We start from the raw sequence: 13,792 nt of genomic DNA on the forward strand, positions 1-13,792 counted from the left end.
CCTTAAACAACGTTGATCTTCTGCATTACCACCCACACACTCACTGGTAAGTGTGCTCTCTCTTCAGGATGTAGCTGTTTTTAATATGTTGTTTGCCTGTTTGAGGGCCTCAACAATGAAAGAAACGAATGAAGCAGTTAGTGAGGAACAAGCTCCGCCCACTCACAGTCCTGAAGAGCAGGTCCACGACATGACTGAGACATAATGCTTGACTTCTTCTGACGCAACAGTAAATGTCTCAGTGCATTTTTTTTTAACTATGTGGTGTTACCCTGGAGACTCTTGTTGACAGTCTATCAGTGACAACACTAACAGGGTTAGGACACACCCTGAGGCGTACCTTTACTGCCAAACAAACAAATCTCTTACAGGGATAGTGTGCACCCATTAGTTGACATTGGAGCACAGGGGGACTTTTTCTGATCTGGTTTAAAAATCGAATAATTTCCTGTACAGGAGGTGCACAATTTTTGAACAAGACTTGATCAAGGTAAAGTGGATGTCTGCCCTTTTCAGGCTGCCGTGTCGCGGGTGTAACTCACGTGTCAGCTGTCGATCCTTCATGAACATGTACGGAAGCCTGACACCATCAATAACCAGGTTCGTGTCTACTGAGAGAAGAATCTGTTCATCTCATGTTTGCGTTTCCACTTTCTTTTCAAGTTTGGATTGGGGAAGTTATGCCACATGGAGATGAAGACAAAGTCATGGAAGCATCCAGGATTTACACTTGTGGATCTTTATTCCGACAAATGTTTACCGCCTCTGTCAGGTAAGTTGCGGTGGTGGTGTTGACGTGTCTCCTTTCTCTTTATGTGAAGTTCACCTGAGAGGTCACGGCTAGTGCTTGATATATTCAGGATTAATCACCAAGCTAGTTCATTCAAATGCAGAGATACTTTTTACTTCCTTTGAACTTTAAGAAAAAACCTCGCACCTGGTTTCAAATCAAATGTTAAATTTCCTTTTTGTCATACTATCTCATTTTATGCTTTTCTTTCAGTGACTCTGTCAATTTATCAGAATGTGCCATCTGATTGTGTCCTTTAAGCATTATTACAAGTTATTGATAATGTTTCAAGGTGATGATGCACCTGATGCTGGGGGCTGTATTCAACTCTCTATCTGTCTATCTACATCTGTACAGTGGAACGAGGCAGAGTTCTGAATTTGTAGGGCAACGCAGCATTGTTCACCCATACATCTATACCACTTGCTCTTATCCTGTCAGGAGTTGACTTTAGCTGTTGTTTGATTAGCGGTTTGCCAGGATTTCTCCACAGTGAATAGAGCTCTTTATTCGTATTTACTCTCCCTCTTTCCCTTTTGCCATGACGTCAATCAAGAACCAGGCAACACCTGTATTATACCTTTGATTCACGTCCTCATACTTCTCGGCAGTTTGTTTAGGTTTTTGAGGTATATCAAGAAAAAAAAGCATGTTAAAAGAGTTGTAAATACACGTCTACAGCTTCCAATTTACAGTGTGATAAGAACACAAGCCTAATATCACATGTCAACACCTGTGAAAAGCAAACACTCATCATTCGTTCATGAAAACTCATATGTGTCTATAGAGCACAGCATGTACTACTCTATGGATTGATATTGGTCGCTGGCCAAAGCCGAGACAAAGGCAATGTGTTTGTTCTGTTGTTGTCACTCAAAGGTGTGTCTGAATAGGAATGTTTAGCGTTTGATTTAGCGTCATTCACTTCTCCAGGATACAGGATATATTATTAATGGACAGAACGACCCGAAAAGAAGATAAACACTTACAGACATATAATCAGCGTTCATTAGCGTGGGTGTAATTGAGCAAAGGTGTTCCTCCAGTTTTTTCCGTGACTCACCGTGACTCTTTTCTTCGACTGTCGTACAACAGCAGGTGTAAAAAACAAAAACAAATGTCACTTTAGTAAAGCTTAAACAAGACTTTTTTTTATCATTTCGGGCAGGTCAATAAAACAGAACAAGGTTTTAAATGATTGTCTTTGTCACATTGCAGGATGAAGAGGACAGGTCCACGTGTCAGACATCTACACTGGTGGCAGATCCTGCTGGTCTTACTGGCAGGTAAGGACTGACATCAGCTATGACAATCACAGTAAAAATGTTTTCTGCAGACAATGGAGCAGAGGCGTCTGTCAAGAACCCTATTTATAAACTGCAACTGTCCGGACACATCTGTCATTTAGTCTTGCAACACGCACACGCAAGTGTGTTAAATTTCCTAAATAACCTGTTATTCGAGTTTGATTGCTGACTGTTTCCCTAACAGACAAAACGTCACAGTGCGTCTTCCTTGAAAAGGTGGAAAAATATGATGATATTGTATTTTCAATTTCAGTTATGTGCAAGGCAGATAAAGATGGCATATATAGAAGTGATCCCATATTTTTGGATTATTTATTCAAAGTTTATATTTCTTTGTTTTTATTATTCATTTCAACACCTGTTAATTTCTGTTTGTACAATATAGGTCTTTATAATCTCCCACAATCTACAATATATACATATCAGATACAAGAAATTACAAGAAATGCGAATGTGTGTGCTGGTCCATGAAAGTGGATGAAAACATTGTCCGTAGTTATCGTTCCGTATTGTGGCGATGGGTCACAATCGTCAACGGAAGTTATGAAGTTGAAGTTTGGATTTCATCTTTTTCATTTTGCTCTCTGCAGATTGACGATTTTCTTTTTTTTTCTCCCATCAGCTCCATCTTCCTGTATTGACACCTCTGCTGCTCTTTCCCTTCCTACACCTCCTCCGAATACTTCAGGTAAACTTACATCTGTCCATTTCAGCCTTTGACAAAGCACAACTGTTCTACGCAATCATCTTACCGCTGCTGGTCTCATTGCAACACTGTCACCTTTAATATTAAAGGGGGATGCCACCAGTTTTAGACATAAAATGAGGGTTTTATGTCTAAAACAAGGTAAACTACCCGTTAAGGTTAATTTATTAGTCCGGATGTGAATGTGGGAGGTAGATGTGGGTATCTGGACTATTTCAGCTTGTGCTCAGTAACTTAGATTTGCCTGGATTTACCAGACACACTGAGTCGAAAACATCTTCCTGTTGGCTGAAATGTCCTTTTTGGAGTCAAGAATATTTTGTCCAATGCTGCATTCATTTTTGTCCCCTTTTTTCTAAGTCTGTCTCCACAAACAATGTTTTGTCTTTCCTCCTTACAGCATTATACTACCATGTGTATGTCACTGTGGATGTCACTGGACCGCCGAAGACAGAACCAGAAATTCAGCACTGGGTATGTTGGGATACCGGTTTTAAACACATTTCTTATTAAAGCTTCAGTTTGTATGCAACCTACAGTATGATTAAATTTTGGGATTATCATGTTCTTTTTCTCCAGGTTAGCCAAGTGTTTGGAAACAAGCTGGAGAACTGTTTGTCTCCAAGTCCAACAGAAACAATTACCTCCCTACCAAAAACTTCATCTGCAAGCACATCAGATGGGACGACCCTCATGACGACGGCGACGACAGCGACGACAACGTTACAAAGCAACTGGACAACCGCCGCAGCGGCGACAACGTTACAAAGCAACAGAACAACCGCTGCAGCGACGACAACGTTACAAAGCAATGGAACAACCACTGCAGCAGCGACAACGTTACAAGGCAACAGAACAACCGCTGCAGCGGCAACAACGTTACAAAGCAACAGAACAACCGCTGCAGCGGCGACAACGTTACAAAGCAACAGAACAACCGCTGCAGCGGCGACAACGTTACAAAGCAACAGAACAACCGCTGCAGCGGCAACAACGTTACAAAGCAACAGAACAACCGCTGCAGCGGCGACAACGTTAAAAAACAACAGAACAACCGGTGCAGCGGCGACGACGTTGCAAAGCAACAGAACAACCGCTGCAGCGGCGACAACGTTACAAAGCAACAGAACAACCGCTGCAGCGGCGACAAGGTTACAAAGCAACAGAACAACCGCTGCAGCGGCGACAACGTTACAAAGCAACAGAACAACCGCTGCAGCGGCAACAACGTTACAAAGCAACAGAACAACCGCTGCAGCGGCGACAACGTTAAAAAACAACAGAACAACCGGTGCAGCGGCGACGACGTTGCAAAGCAACAGAACAACCGCTGCAGCGGCGACAACGTTACAAAGCAACAGAACAACCGCTGCAGCGGCGACAAGGTTACAAAGCAACAGAACAACCGCTGCAGCGGCGACAAGGTTACAAAGCAACAGAACAATGGCTGCAGCGGCGACAAGGTTACAAAGCAACAGAACAACCGCTGCAGCGGCGACAAGGTTACAAAGCAACAGAACAACCGCTGCAGCGGCGACAAGGTTACAAAGCAACAGAACAGACACAGCTACAACTACTCAATCCACCACAGGGGCCCTGACACAGAGCAACAGTCCGCCACCTACTGTACCTGACAACAGCACAGTCCCCTCCAAGAAAGTACCATTGGGGAACGAAGACTTCAGGGGCTCCAACAAGAAGCGGGTAGCTCGTGAAATCAGTGCCAGTGTGACATCAGCCAGGTATCACTGCAGTGATTTCTTTAAACAGATATATGAATCAATTAATTCAAGTGTTAAGTTCCCAAGACTTTCACAGTGCAGTCCATCAATCGGTATCTCGTTAGAGAAATTTCCTAATGTTACTCATCATTTTCTACAAAAACATTTTATTCTACACTGTGGATAGGAGGAGAAAGTATTGAGCAAAAACATCTGCGTAGCATCTTCTGCTGTGTACTGTCATTATAGTTGAACTCAATGATAGCAACTGCAGGAACAATTACGTTTATCTTCACCTGGTGATTTGTTGCCATTGTGAGACGATGAAGCAGACACTGTGTTTTCCTGAACTGTGGCCGCAATTTGCAAATACAAGATGACGGCACGCACTTTTTTACATTCTGTCATAAACTCATTAAAATGTTTATCTGTGATGTGCAAATGGGCAGCAGGAGTAGAGAAGATGCCTGAAGTCAGTGACCTGACTCCATCATTTCAGTTCCACAGCTATACCTGGCTTAAGTTTGCAACACTTAGTTACAAAAGGCCACTGGTCGCAGCAGACCAAGTCAGGCTGTAGCAACAAAAGTTATGAAAATGAATGTGTTCTATTGTTTATGAATTTCATTCTGAAGGGAAAATATACGAGATCTCTCCTTTAAAAGAGTTATATACTGCAAACCTTAATATTGTCTGAATTTATTTTTCAGTGAGCTCAACGCAACAAATGGCCTCATTCAAGTAAGTCAACATTCAAATGTGAATTACGTGTGGGTCCCGGCGTGCGAATATAGAAGCACCGTGTGAGTGACGATTTATTCATGTTTCAACAGGGAATTGAGGTTTCATGCGACAGAAAGACTGAAATAAAGTGAGTGAAATATTGCTATTTTCAAACGAGTGAAACGGGTTCAGATGCAACACTTTGTCGTTAACACTGACGTTATACCTCAGCCACACACAGTGTGTTGTGCTGCTGCAGCTGACGCAGACTGTGCCTCCGTGTTGCATCCTCCGCACTCTGTGTGCGGCCAGTAAAGCTTCCCGAGATATCCATGTGGTGGGAAATTCAGCAGACATAATAGGTGAGTGCCGAATAATCTGAAGTCCATTACCATCTACCCAATGTGTTCATGCAATTAACCCTTTGTGTCACTGAACAGGTCGGCTAGATGACTGCAGCAGCACATTACAGGAGAAGGGCAGTTGCACCTACGAGGGTCCAGCCAGTTCGTCATGGTGAGATGTTAATTCAACTTATTTGTTGAATTAACAACAAGACAAGATACATTAGAGAACATTGACACTTTTTTATATTTTTAATTCTATTGTTTTTCTCTCAAGCATAAATTGATTCACATGGTATGAAATATGGTCTTTCTTTGACAGTGAGGTCTCCGGGGCTGCATATGTGCAAAGTCACACGAACTTAACTAACTGTAGTCAAGGTGAGGAAGTAATTCATGACTTTTTTTCTTTTTAACAACTTTTTTACAGCCAGAAAAAGAATAATATCAGCAAGGTTAAATCTTCTATGAAGAACTTTACACTACAACCAAGTATTTTAATGTAAAACCCCAAAATAATGATTTGCTGTGGTTCTGTTAACTGTCATTTGAAAACATAAACTAATGTGATTTAACTTTCAGATGTGGAGAAAAAAAACTGCAGCTGCTCTGCTTACTGCAACAGAACTGGTCAGAGTTTTATCAGATAATAAGACCACCAGATTATTATCTAATCGATGTAATCTGAAAGCCTTTTAATTCGTGACTTTTTCTTCTTTGTCTCTAGATGCATATTACACTTTTGAAATGTCAGTGCAGGTTCCCCAGATGAACGCGTCATATGTCTTGTCCCTGGTATGTTTCCGTGCACCACAGGACAAGCATGCGTGCATAAATTCATGTTGAATCTTAATGATCTTGCATCATTTAATTCTGTATCTAACTATATTGAATCTTTACAGATTTCTAAGATAAAAGCACCAATTTGCTCTCCAAGCACAAAGTGAGTTTGACCATTCTATAACTATTTACAAATCAAATTTTGTATCATAAAAGCACTTTTGATAAATTAAGAATAATTCACAGTATTTGTAATCTTACTTTGCAGTATTTCATGTCCATTGTCCACCGTTGCATCAGAATACAAGGTAATCTGAGCGCAAAACATAATCATACTGCTTAAACTTCCACAGTTTCTGCTTCAGTATGAATATTTTGACTGTTTACTTTAGGGGAAAATCATATCATGATATATCATATCATATCATCGACTGCATATAAAGATGGACGACGTGTCTCCACTTCCTCCCACTGTACAAAAATGAAGACAAAATATCAGCTGCTGCCATGTTGTATCCAGGTCCCGCCAATATATGTCATGATGTTTATTCCATTTTTATAGCATCAAATAACTAATTATAAACAAACTTATAAGACAGGTGAACACTTGCACATACACCAGAGTGATACAAACTACCCAAAAATAACAGAAACCCTCCTTTGGGAGGGGGGGGGGGGCGTGTTCAGTATTTTGACTTTTAAGTTTGGCCCATGTCCCATCTGCAAATATGGAGGAGGTTTATGGCATGTACTGCAGCCCGCCACCAGGGGGCGAGCAATATGTTTTGGTTTCACTTTTTGGAGCTGTCATGTTGTTCATCTTTATAAACAGTCTATGAGCAAAACTAATCCAAATGTTATCAACCTATTTTTTTCCCATATTATCCCACATAAGGGCAACTTCATGACACATCTTAATCTATTATACAAAATCACTTGAGAAAGTTTGACTGAAATTTTAATTTTCTACACAGGATGTGAATGTGACCTGTACAAGCACAGCAACAAAGTGAGTCTAATCATACTAAAAGACAACACAATGTATGCTCTGGTACATCTGCAACATTTTAACTCTGACTGGAACCTTTATTTGTTTTTGGGTTTTTTTGTTTTTTATTCCAGTCGTCAGAGCTGCAGAGTGATTTTAGGCTTCGCCCGTGAGGTTCCTATCTGTAATGTGTCGGCAGCTGTGATCAGTGTGTTTCAGTCTGATGAACGGATCCATTTTAATGGACTGGTGATGCGAGCAGGTGTGTATACTGTATATTAAGCACAGGAAAACAAGTCAACTCACCATTAGTTCATACACTTCAAAAAAATACCTGCAGCTGTGCCTTGCAAAACTTCTCATTTGTGTATTGTCTGAAATGTCATGCAGCAATATGTGGAAATTCAAATGAGAGCGGCAAGCCAATGACTTCCGCGTTCACATGGTATAAGAGTAACCTTACGCCTGCTGAGTTTTGCACGACGACAGAAACGCCGAACATCTTCGCCTGGTTTGTATGATTTTGCTCAACACCTTGTCTTCTTCACTCGGAGAACATGATAGTAACCTACGTCAGGGCTGTTTGTCTTCCAGAAGATCAAACTGCAGCAGCAGATAGATTTAAAGCTCCTACTACTGATTTCTCCCTGGGATTTCAATCGGTCCTTTTTTCTTCTTCTTCATAGTCGAAATGGAAGTAATGTGGCTGTAGAGCTGGATGAACAGTGTATTCTGACGCTGTTTACGACAGCCAGCCCAAACGTGACGACCATGCAACCAAACGCCTCCAGCACCACCGCGTCTGTCAACGTGACATCATCCCCACTGAACACAACGGCCGAACCCCTCAACGCCACAACCACTGGCGCCAATGTCACGGTGACGGCAACAGTCAACGCAACCACAACCTCAGCAACAGGTTTGTCACTGCATCAGCAATGTGCACAACCCTGGTTACATCACCACAGCGTCATCATTGTGTCCCTTTTGAATTCTGCCGGCCACAGCTGAAGGCCAAGCCAACGCGCTCCTCGAGCTGACCAGAGATGTGTCCAAACTGAACTCCAGCCAGGTGGACCAGCTGGTGTCCCAGCTGGAGAATCTTCTGTCAGGCCCAAACGTCAGCCTGGCTCTGGGAAACACCTCCGTCCAAATTGTCAGCAATCTGCTCGATGCTTCTTCTGAGACGCTGGCCAACTCCGCCAGCAGGTTACACATTTATTTATTTGACATTCTCAACTGGTGTAGAAATGAGACAGTGTAACTCAGGTGTCACCAACCTTTTTCACACATCAGATCGTTTATTTATTGACAATTTTGTCCCAGACTGCCCAACCAAGAGGGACAGAGTAGCTGTAATTGGAGAGGAACTGATCCCACATCCCATTACTACACAAATTGAAATATAGATTTAAACAGACAGTCGCCTGTTATTCTGTTCCTGAGTTCACTCTCAGATGGTGTCCAAATATTTTATGTGGTGTTTCATTCTGAAATTAAATGTTGGGATGATGAACCTTTTTTTTTTCTACGAACTAATCACCTACGTTAAATCAAGATCAGTTCATTGTTGTTGGTGGTGTGGGAAGACGGGTAGATGAAAAAAAGTGGCCGATGAAACTGCAGATGTATGTAGCTTTTACTCACCAGATCCACTTCCTCGAAGTGTGGCTTGGAACTGGTCTGCGACCCAGGGGGTTGGGAACCACCAGTGTGACTGAAGTGCCTCAGTGAATGTTAGAATTATTGCTATTTTACACAATAACAATTCATCTCTATTTCATCAGGATCGTAGGGATCGTTGATACAGTGGGGTTGAAGCTGGTCCTTGACAAAGAGGCGGTGACGCTCCTGTCCTTGTCTGTGGCTTTGTCTGTGAAACCAGAAGATGGCAGCAACTTTCAGGAAATCTTTTTTTCCATCTCAGACCCCAGTAATGTACAGGTACGGCTGCCAGGGCTTACTGACACATTTAAGTGGAACAGTGTTCTTGATATGGTCATTTGTTCCTGATTAACCTTAAATTTGTCTGCTGTGCAAGAGAGTCTATTACCCAGAGGTCGCTTCAAAATGTGCTGTCCATCACTTGATGATTAGAAATTGTTCTCCGACATAATGTATACATCCTCTGTATTTTTACAAACATTATTGAGATTGCTTTTGAACAAGGAACTCCAAAAAATTCTACATTTATCTTATATTCATAAAAAAAAATGTTATACCTGTATTAATAAATTATCCGGATTTTACCTACATTCATTATTTTTGTACACATGTGGAAAGACTGTTGATGTTTCTGAAAGCATTCGGTGAGGTGAACTAGGTCAGAAATTCTGGCTGCCAACCTACTTCCTGAAATCACAATGACATGACTTATATGATTATATGATTACACCTGTTTTTGAAGGAGAAATCAAGTTGGGCCAGTGCAGCTACAGCAAATAGTGACCTATGTCAAACTGATGTCAGTCGCCCCCAAAACGAAAAAATGGCAATAAAAGGTCTGCGTTGATATAATCTGTAAGTTAACCCTGTGTCTCTGTGTGCTCATCCCATGTGTGTCGAAGGTCCGTGGGGATCCCAGGCAGAGGAGGAGCGTGAGAGCAGACTCTTCCATCCCTCAGGGCTCCATCAGGCTGCCTCCCTCTATCACACAGGACCTGACCCCAGAGCAGCAGCTGCTGGCCTCACGAGTCCAGTTCAACTTCTACCAGAAGAGCACAGTGTTCCAGGTCTACACATCCAACCAATGTCCCATTCAGAGCGGGATGTGTATTATCATTATCTGAGGAGAAACATCATGCTGACACGCTTGGCTTTTGATCAAAATAAAGAAATGTGTTACTCAATTTTGAATTTCACATTGAAAACGTCGTCTCTAACTGGCCTTGCAGGACCGATCTTTGGGACAACGCAAACTTAACAGTGGCATCCTGGGAGCAAGTGTGGCCAACCTGTCAATCTCAGGACTGAAGGACGATGTTGTGATTCACCTGAGGAACAAAGAACCGATTCCAGTGAGTCCATTTTTTCAAAAACCGTCCGCATGACGTCCAATGAAAGATTGTAAACTCATAAAGCTCCTGTTCCCTTTCCCCAAACTATAGGATGGTTTTGTGACTACGTGTGTTTTCTGGGACGTTACATTTAATAGTAAGTGTGTTTTCTCTTCCTATCAGAATTAAGTGCATATGAACAAACAAAGATTGGAATGTGCTTTATATGTGTTTTCTGCCGACAGACGGGTCAGGTGGTTGGAATCCTAATGGCTGTTCTGTCCAGAACAGCACAGACAATATGACGATTTGTGGCTGCAACCATTTAACCAGTTTTGCTATCCTACTGGTAAGAAGACGAAGAAGAAGTTGTTTGTTTTTTTCTTTTTTCTCATGCATCCTTTTGTTTGATAATATCTTTTAATATTTTTTCTCACAGGACCTCTCCAGAGAGTCTGTAACCAGTGCTCTCCAGGCCACCATCCTTACCTTCATCACGTATATTGGCTGTGGAATCTCTGCCATCTTCCTGTCTATCACCCTCCTCACCTACTTGGCCTTTGGGTGAGCCTCCAGCATTTAATAATCACTGTTGGAGTCAAGTGGCCTTTTTGATTCTACCAACAGGAGGCCATGAAAGTTGAAACACCTTAGTTGTATGCATTTTTTGAATCATTCATGGTTTAAAGAATGAATGAAGAAAAAGGAAAGAATGTGCAGCTTTTTATGACAAAAGCATTGTTCGCTGAGATATTGTCTAAACCATTTGATCCCTGCAGGAAGTTGCGTAAGGACATTCCATCCAAGATCCTGATCCAGCTGTGTCTGGCTCTGCTGTTGCTGAACTTCGTCTTCCTGGTCGATGCTTGGCTGGCGCTCTACCCGGACGCCATTGGCCTCTGCATCTCCACTGCCTGGTTCCTTCACTACTTCCTACTGGTCTCCTTCACCTGGATGGGATTGGAGGCCGTTCACATGTACCTGGCCCTGGTGAAAGTCTTCAACAGCCACATTTCGCACTACATGCTGAGGTTCTCACTGGTCGGATGGGGCGTCCCGATGCTTGTGGTCATTATAGTCATCGCCATCGACAAGGATAACTATGGTATTGTCTCCTACGGAAAGTTTGCAGATGGCACTACTGATGACTTGTGAGTCTCCAGCACATTATTCTTCACAAATACCAAGACACATGAAATAAGAGCAGCACAAAACAGAGAGCTAACCCTTTAATTCTCCGCCATCCCTGTCCTCCCCCCACAGCTGCTGGCTGAAGAATGACATTGCCTTCTACGTGGCGGTGGTGGCCTATTTCTGCGCAGTTTTTGTCTTCAACCTCGTCATGTTCGTCGTGGTGTTGGTCCAGCTGTGTCGGATAAAGAGGCAGAACCCTCACAACGCGCAGCACCGCACCACACTTCAGGATGTGCGCAGTGTGCTGGGGATAACAATCCTCCTAGGCCTCACGTGGGGCTTTGCCTTTTTCGCCTGGGGGCCTGTGAATCTGGCGTTCATGTACCTCTTTGCCATCTTTAACTCCTTGCAAGGTGAGTTCACGCATTCTGGTCTGAGTGTTTACATTATATTGGATCCAATAGTTTTATTTGTGCACATTTGGTAAATATTAGCAAACCAACTTTATCTCCATGGTTGTTTACCCAAATGTACGGCATGTAGGAGAACTGTTTCTACGACTCTACTCTAACTTACATGTCCCAATTTATACCGAACCTGCAGGATCGGCTCCTGCCTTTGCCTGAAATCCAGCTCTGAAGTCCTGTCAATTACGAACGTTTTAGATATTTCACCCTTGTCTGAGTCTGTTTGTTCTGCCTCTGAGTCTTACAACAGACGATCAAGACTTGCGTTAAAAGAAATAACCTTTTGAAAAATGGTTTAAAATGAAAGACTCATACAAACTTTGCATACAAGGAGCTGGACAACTCGTGCTCTCAAGATGAAGTTGTTTCTATTATGTCCATGTCTATGACCTGTGCCTGATTGTCCAGACTCCATGCTGTAAAGGTTTGGTGTGATTTTTTTTCTTATTTTTTTTTAAAAATGATTCTGTTTCGCAGGTTTCTTCATATTTGTGTTCCATTGTGCGGTGAAGGAAAATGTGAGGAGGCAGTGGAGGATCTACCTGTGCTGCGGCAGAATGCGACTAGCAGAGAATTCAGGTTAGACATCTCCACTTTCCCTTTTCACAACTAAACTCTAACCTTCACCTTTCCGACGTCCAGGTGTGTCCCTCCGTCCTCTGAATTAGGACGTGGCCTTTCACCTCTGTCTCTTTTCCTAGAATGGAGTCGCACTGCGACACAGAAGAATGTGAAGCAGCAGTCCTCAGTGACCCAACTGACGTCTCTTAACTCATCAACGTCCTCCCAGTCCAACAACTCATCCAGAGCTTCTCTTGTCAATGACCCTCCAGAGCAGACTAATGGCATAGGTGAGTGAAGTCTAAGCTTTTTGTGTCACAGCCACCTGACTGTGAGATGTTTAGTCATGGCAAATTAGAACAACGGATCCATACACTCATTCTAAGTTTTGTTTGGTTTCCATATTAGGGTTTTACTCCACAATCCATATGTTAAAAGAAAGCTTTGTCTGTTTGAATATATCAACTGTTACCTTGATTTGACATGTTTGGTCTCATGAGTGCTCACTAGCTGATAATTGTAAACAAGATAGTCAGTGGACTGCCATATGACATAATAATCCATATTATCATTACTGTAATTATCACAATGTGTGTATAAAAATGTGGACATTGCAACACGCGGCTAGTAGAAAGATAAATGTTGTTTTTTACCTACATTTTGTGTTGCCATCACCTTTTTCACTAGATTTAATTGGAACTTATGTCGCACAGCTGTTCATTAGGAGGTTGATACAAACTTATATTTATGAGAAATAATGACAGCGGTGTTGTGTTATAGGCAGCCCATTCGAAGACAGAACAATCACAGCTGAGGAAGACCCAAACATGGATGTGGTCCTCAACGAGATCAACAGGGAATACAGAACCCGACCAGAAGTCCCCTGATCCAGAAGAAGGAAAGAACAGTGTTTAATGGCTCTTATATATATATATAAATAAATGTATATAATGTAAATTAATTGAGTAATATATGTACCATATGATTAAATTTAAGTTATGCTTAATTTGGTGCTTTTCCTCATTTGAATGTTTTAATAACAACTTTCTTCCTTTGCACAGGAATAAAGGTTGTCTATATATATATATTCCAATGGTACTTTGATATTGACCCACGGTCACAGATGTTGACTGTGAAGTCAGTGTCCAATAAAAGGGATTTTTTTGTTTTCTCAGTTTAATTACTTGGACCATTAAACTGAGAAAACTGGGGGGGGGGGGGGGAGTCAAAGATTTAGATTTAGTCTATAATCATATAAGCCAAGTCATAACTGGA

The 13,792-nt window shown here is 42.0% G+C and overlaps 1 protein-coding gene across 2 annotated transcripts; it reads left to right on the plus strand.

Moving 5' to 3' along the window:
• Positions 1-329: 329 nt before the first annotated feature.
• Positions 330-13,523, plus strand: LOC118301096 (pneumococcal serine-rich repeat protein). Of its 2 annotated transcripts, none has more exons than XM_035626214.2 (31): positions 330-570; positions 664-772; positions 2,009-2,076; positions 2,720-2,785; positions 3,204-3,277; positions 3,383-4,545; positions 5,235-5,265; positions 5,358-5,395; positions 5,479-5,609; positions 5,688-5,763; positions 5,914-5,972; positions 6,174-6,221; positions 6,319-6,386; positions 6,494-6,534; positions 6,640-6,679; positions 7,346-7,380; positions 7,494-7,621; positions 7,750-7,870; positions 8,046-8,278; positions 8,367-8,568; positions 9,147-9,303; positions 9,927-10,091; positions 10,254-10,376; positions 10,467-10,512; positions 10,601-10,704; positions 10,795-10,919; positions 11,135-11,506; positions 11,619-11,902; positions 12,434-12,535; positions 12,658-12,807; positions 13,298-13,523. In XM_035626214.2, the coding sequence occupies exons 2-31, from the start codon at positions 681-683 to the stop codon at positions 13,402-13,404; spliced, it is 4,449 nt and encodes a 1,482-aa protein (XP_035482107.2). In that variant the 5' UTR covers positions 330-570; positions 664-680; the 3' UTR covers positions 13,405-13,523. The 2 variants fall into 2 exon arrangements, with proteins under 2 accessions (XP_035482107.2, XP_035482106.2); XM_035626213.2 differs by having other exon boundaries at positions 331-490.
• The last annotated feature ends 269 nt before the right edge of the window (positions 13,524-13,792 follow it).

The sequence above is a fragment of the Scophthalmus maximus genome, chromosome 2, assembly GCF_022379125.1.
Source record: "Scophthalmus maximus strain ysfricsl-2021 chromosome 2, ASM2237912v1, whole genome shotgun sequence".
NCBI classification, from domain to species: domain Eukaryota; kingdom Metazoa; phylum Chordata; class Actinopteri; order Pleuronectiformes; family Scophthalmidae; genus Scophthalmus; species Scophthalmus maximus.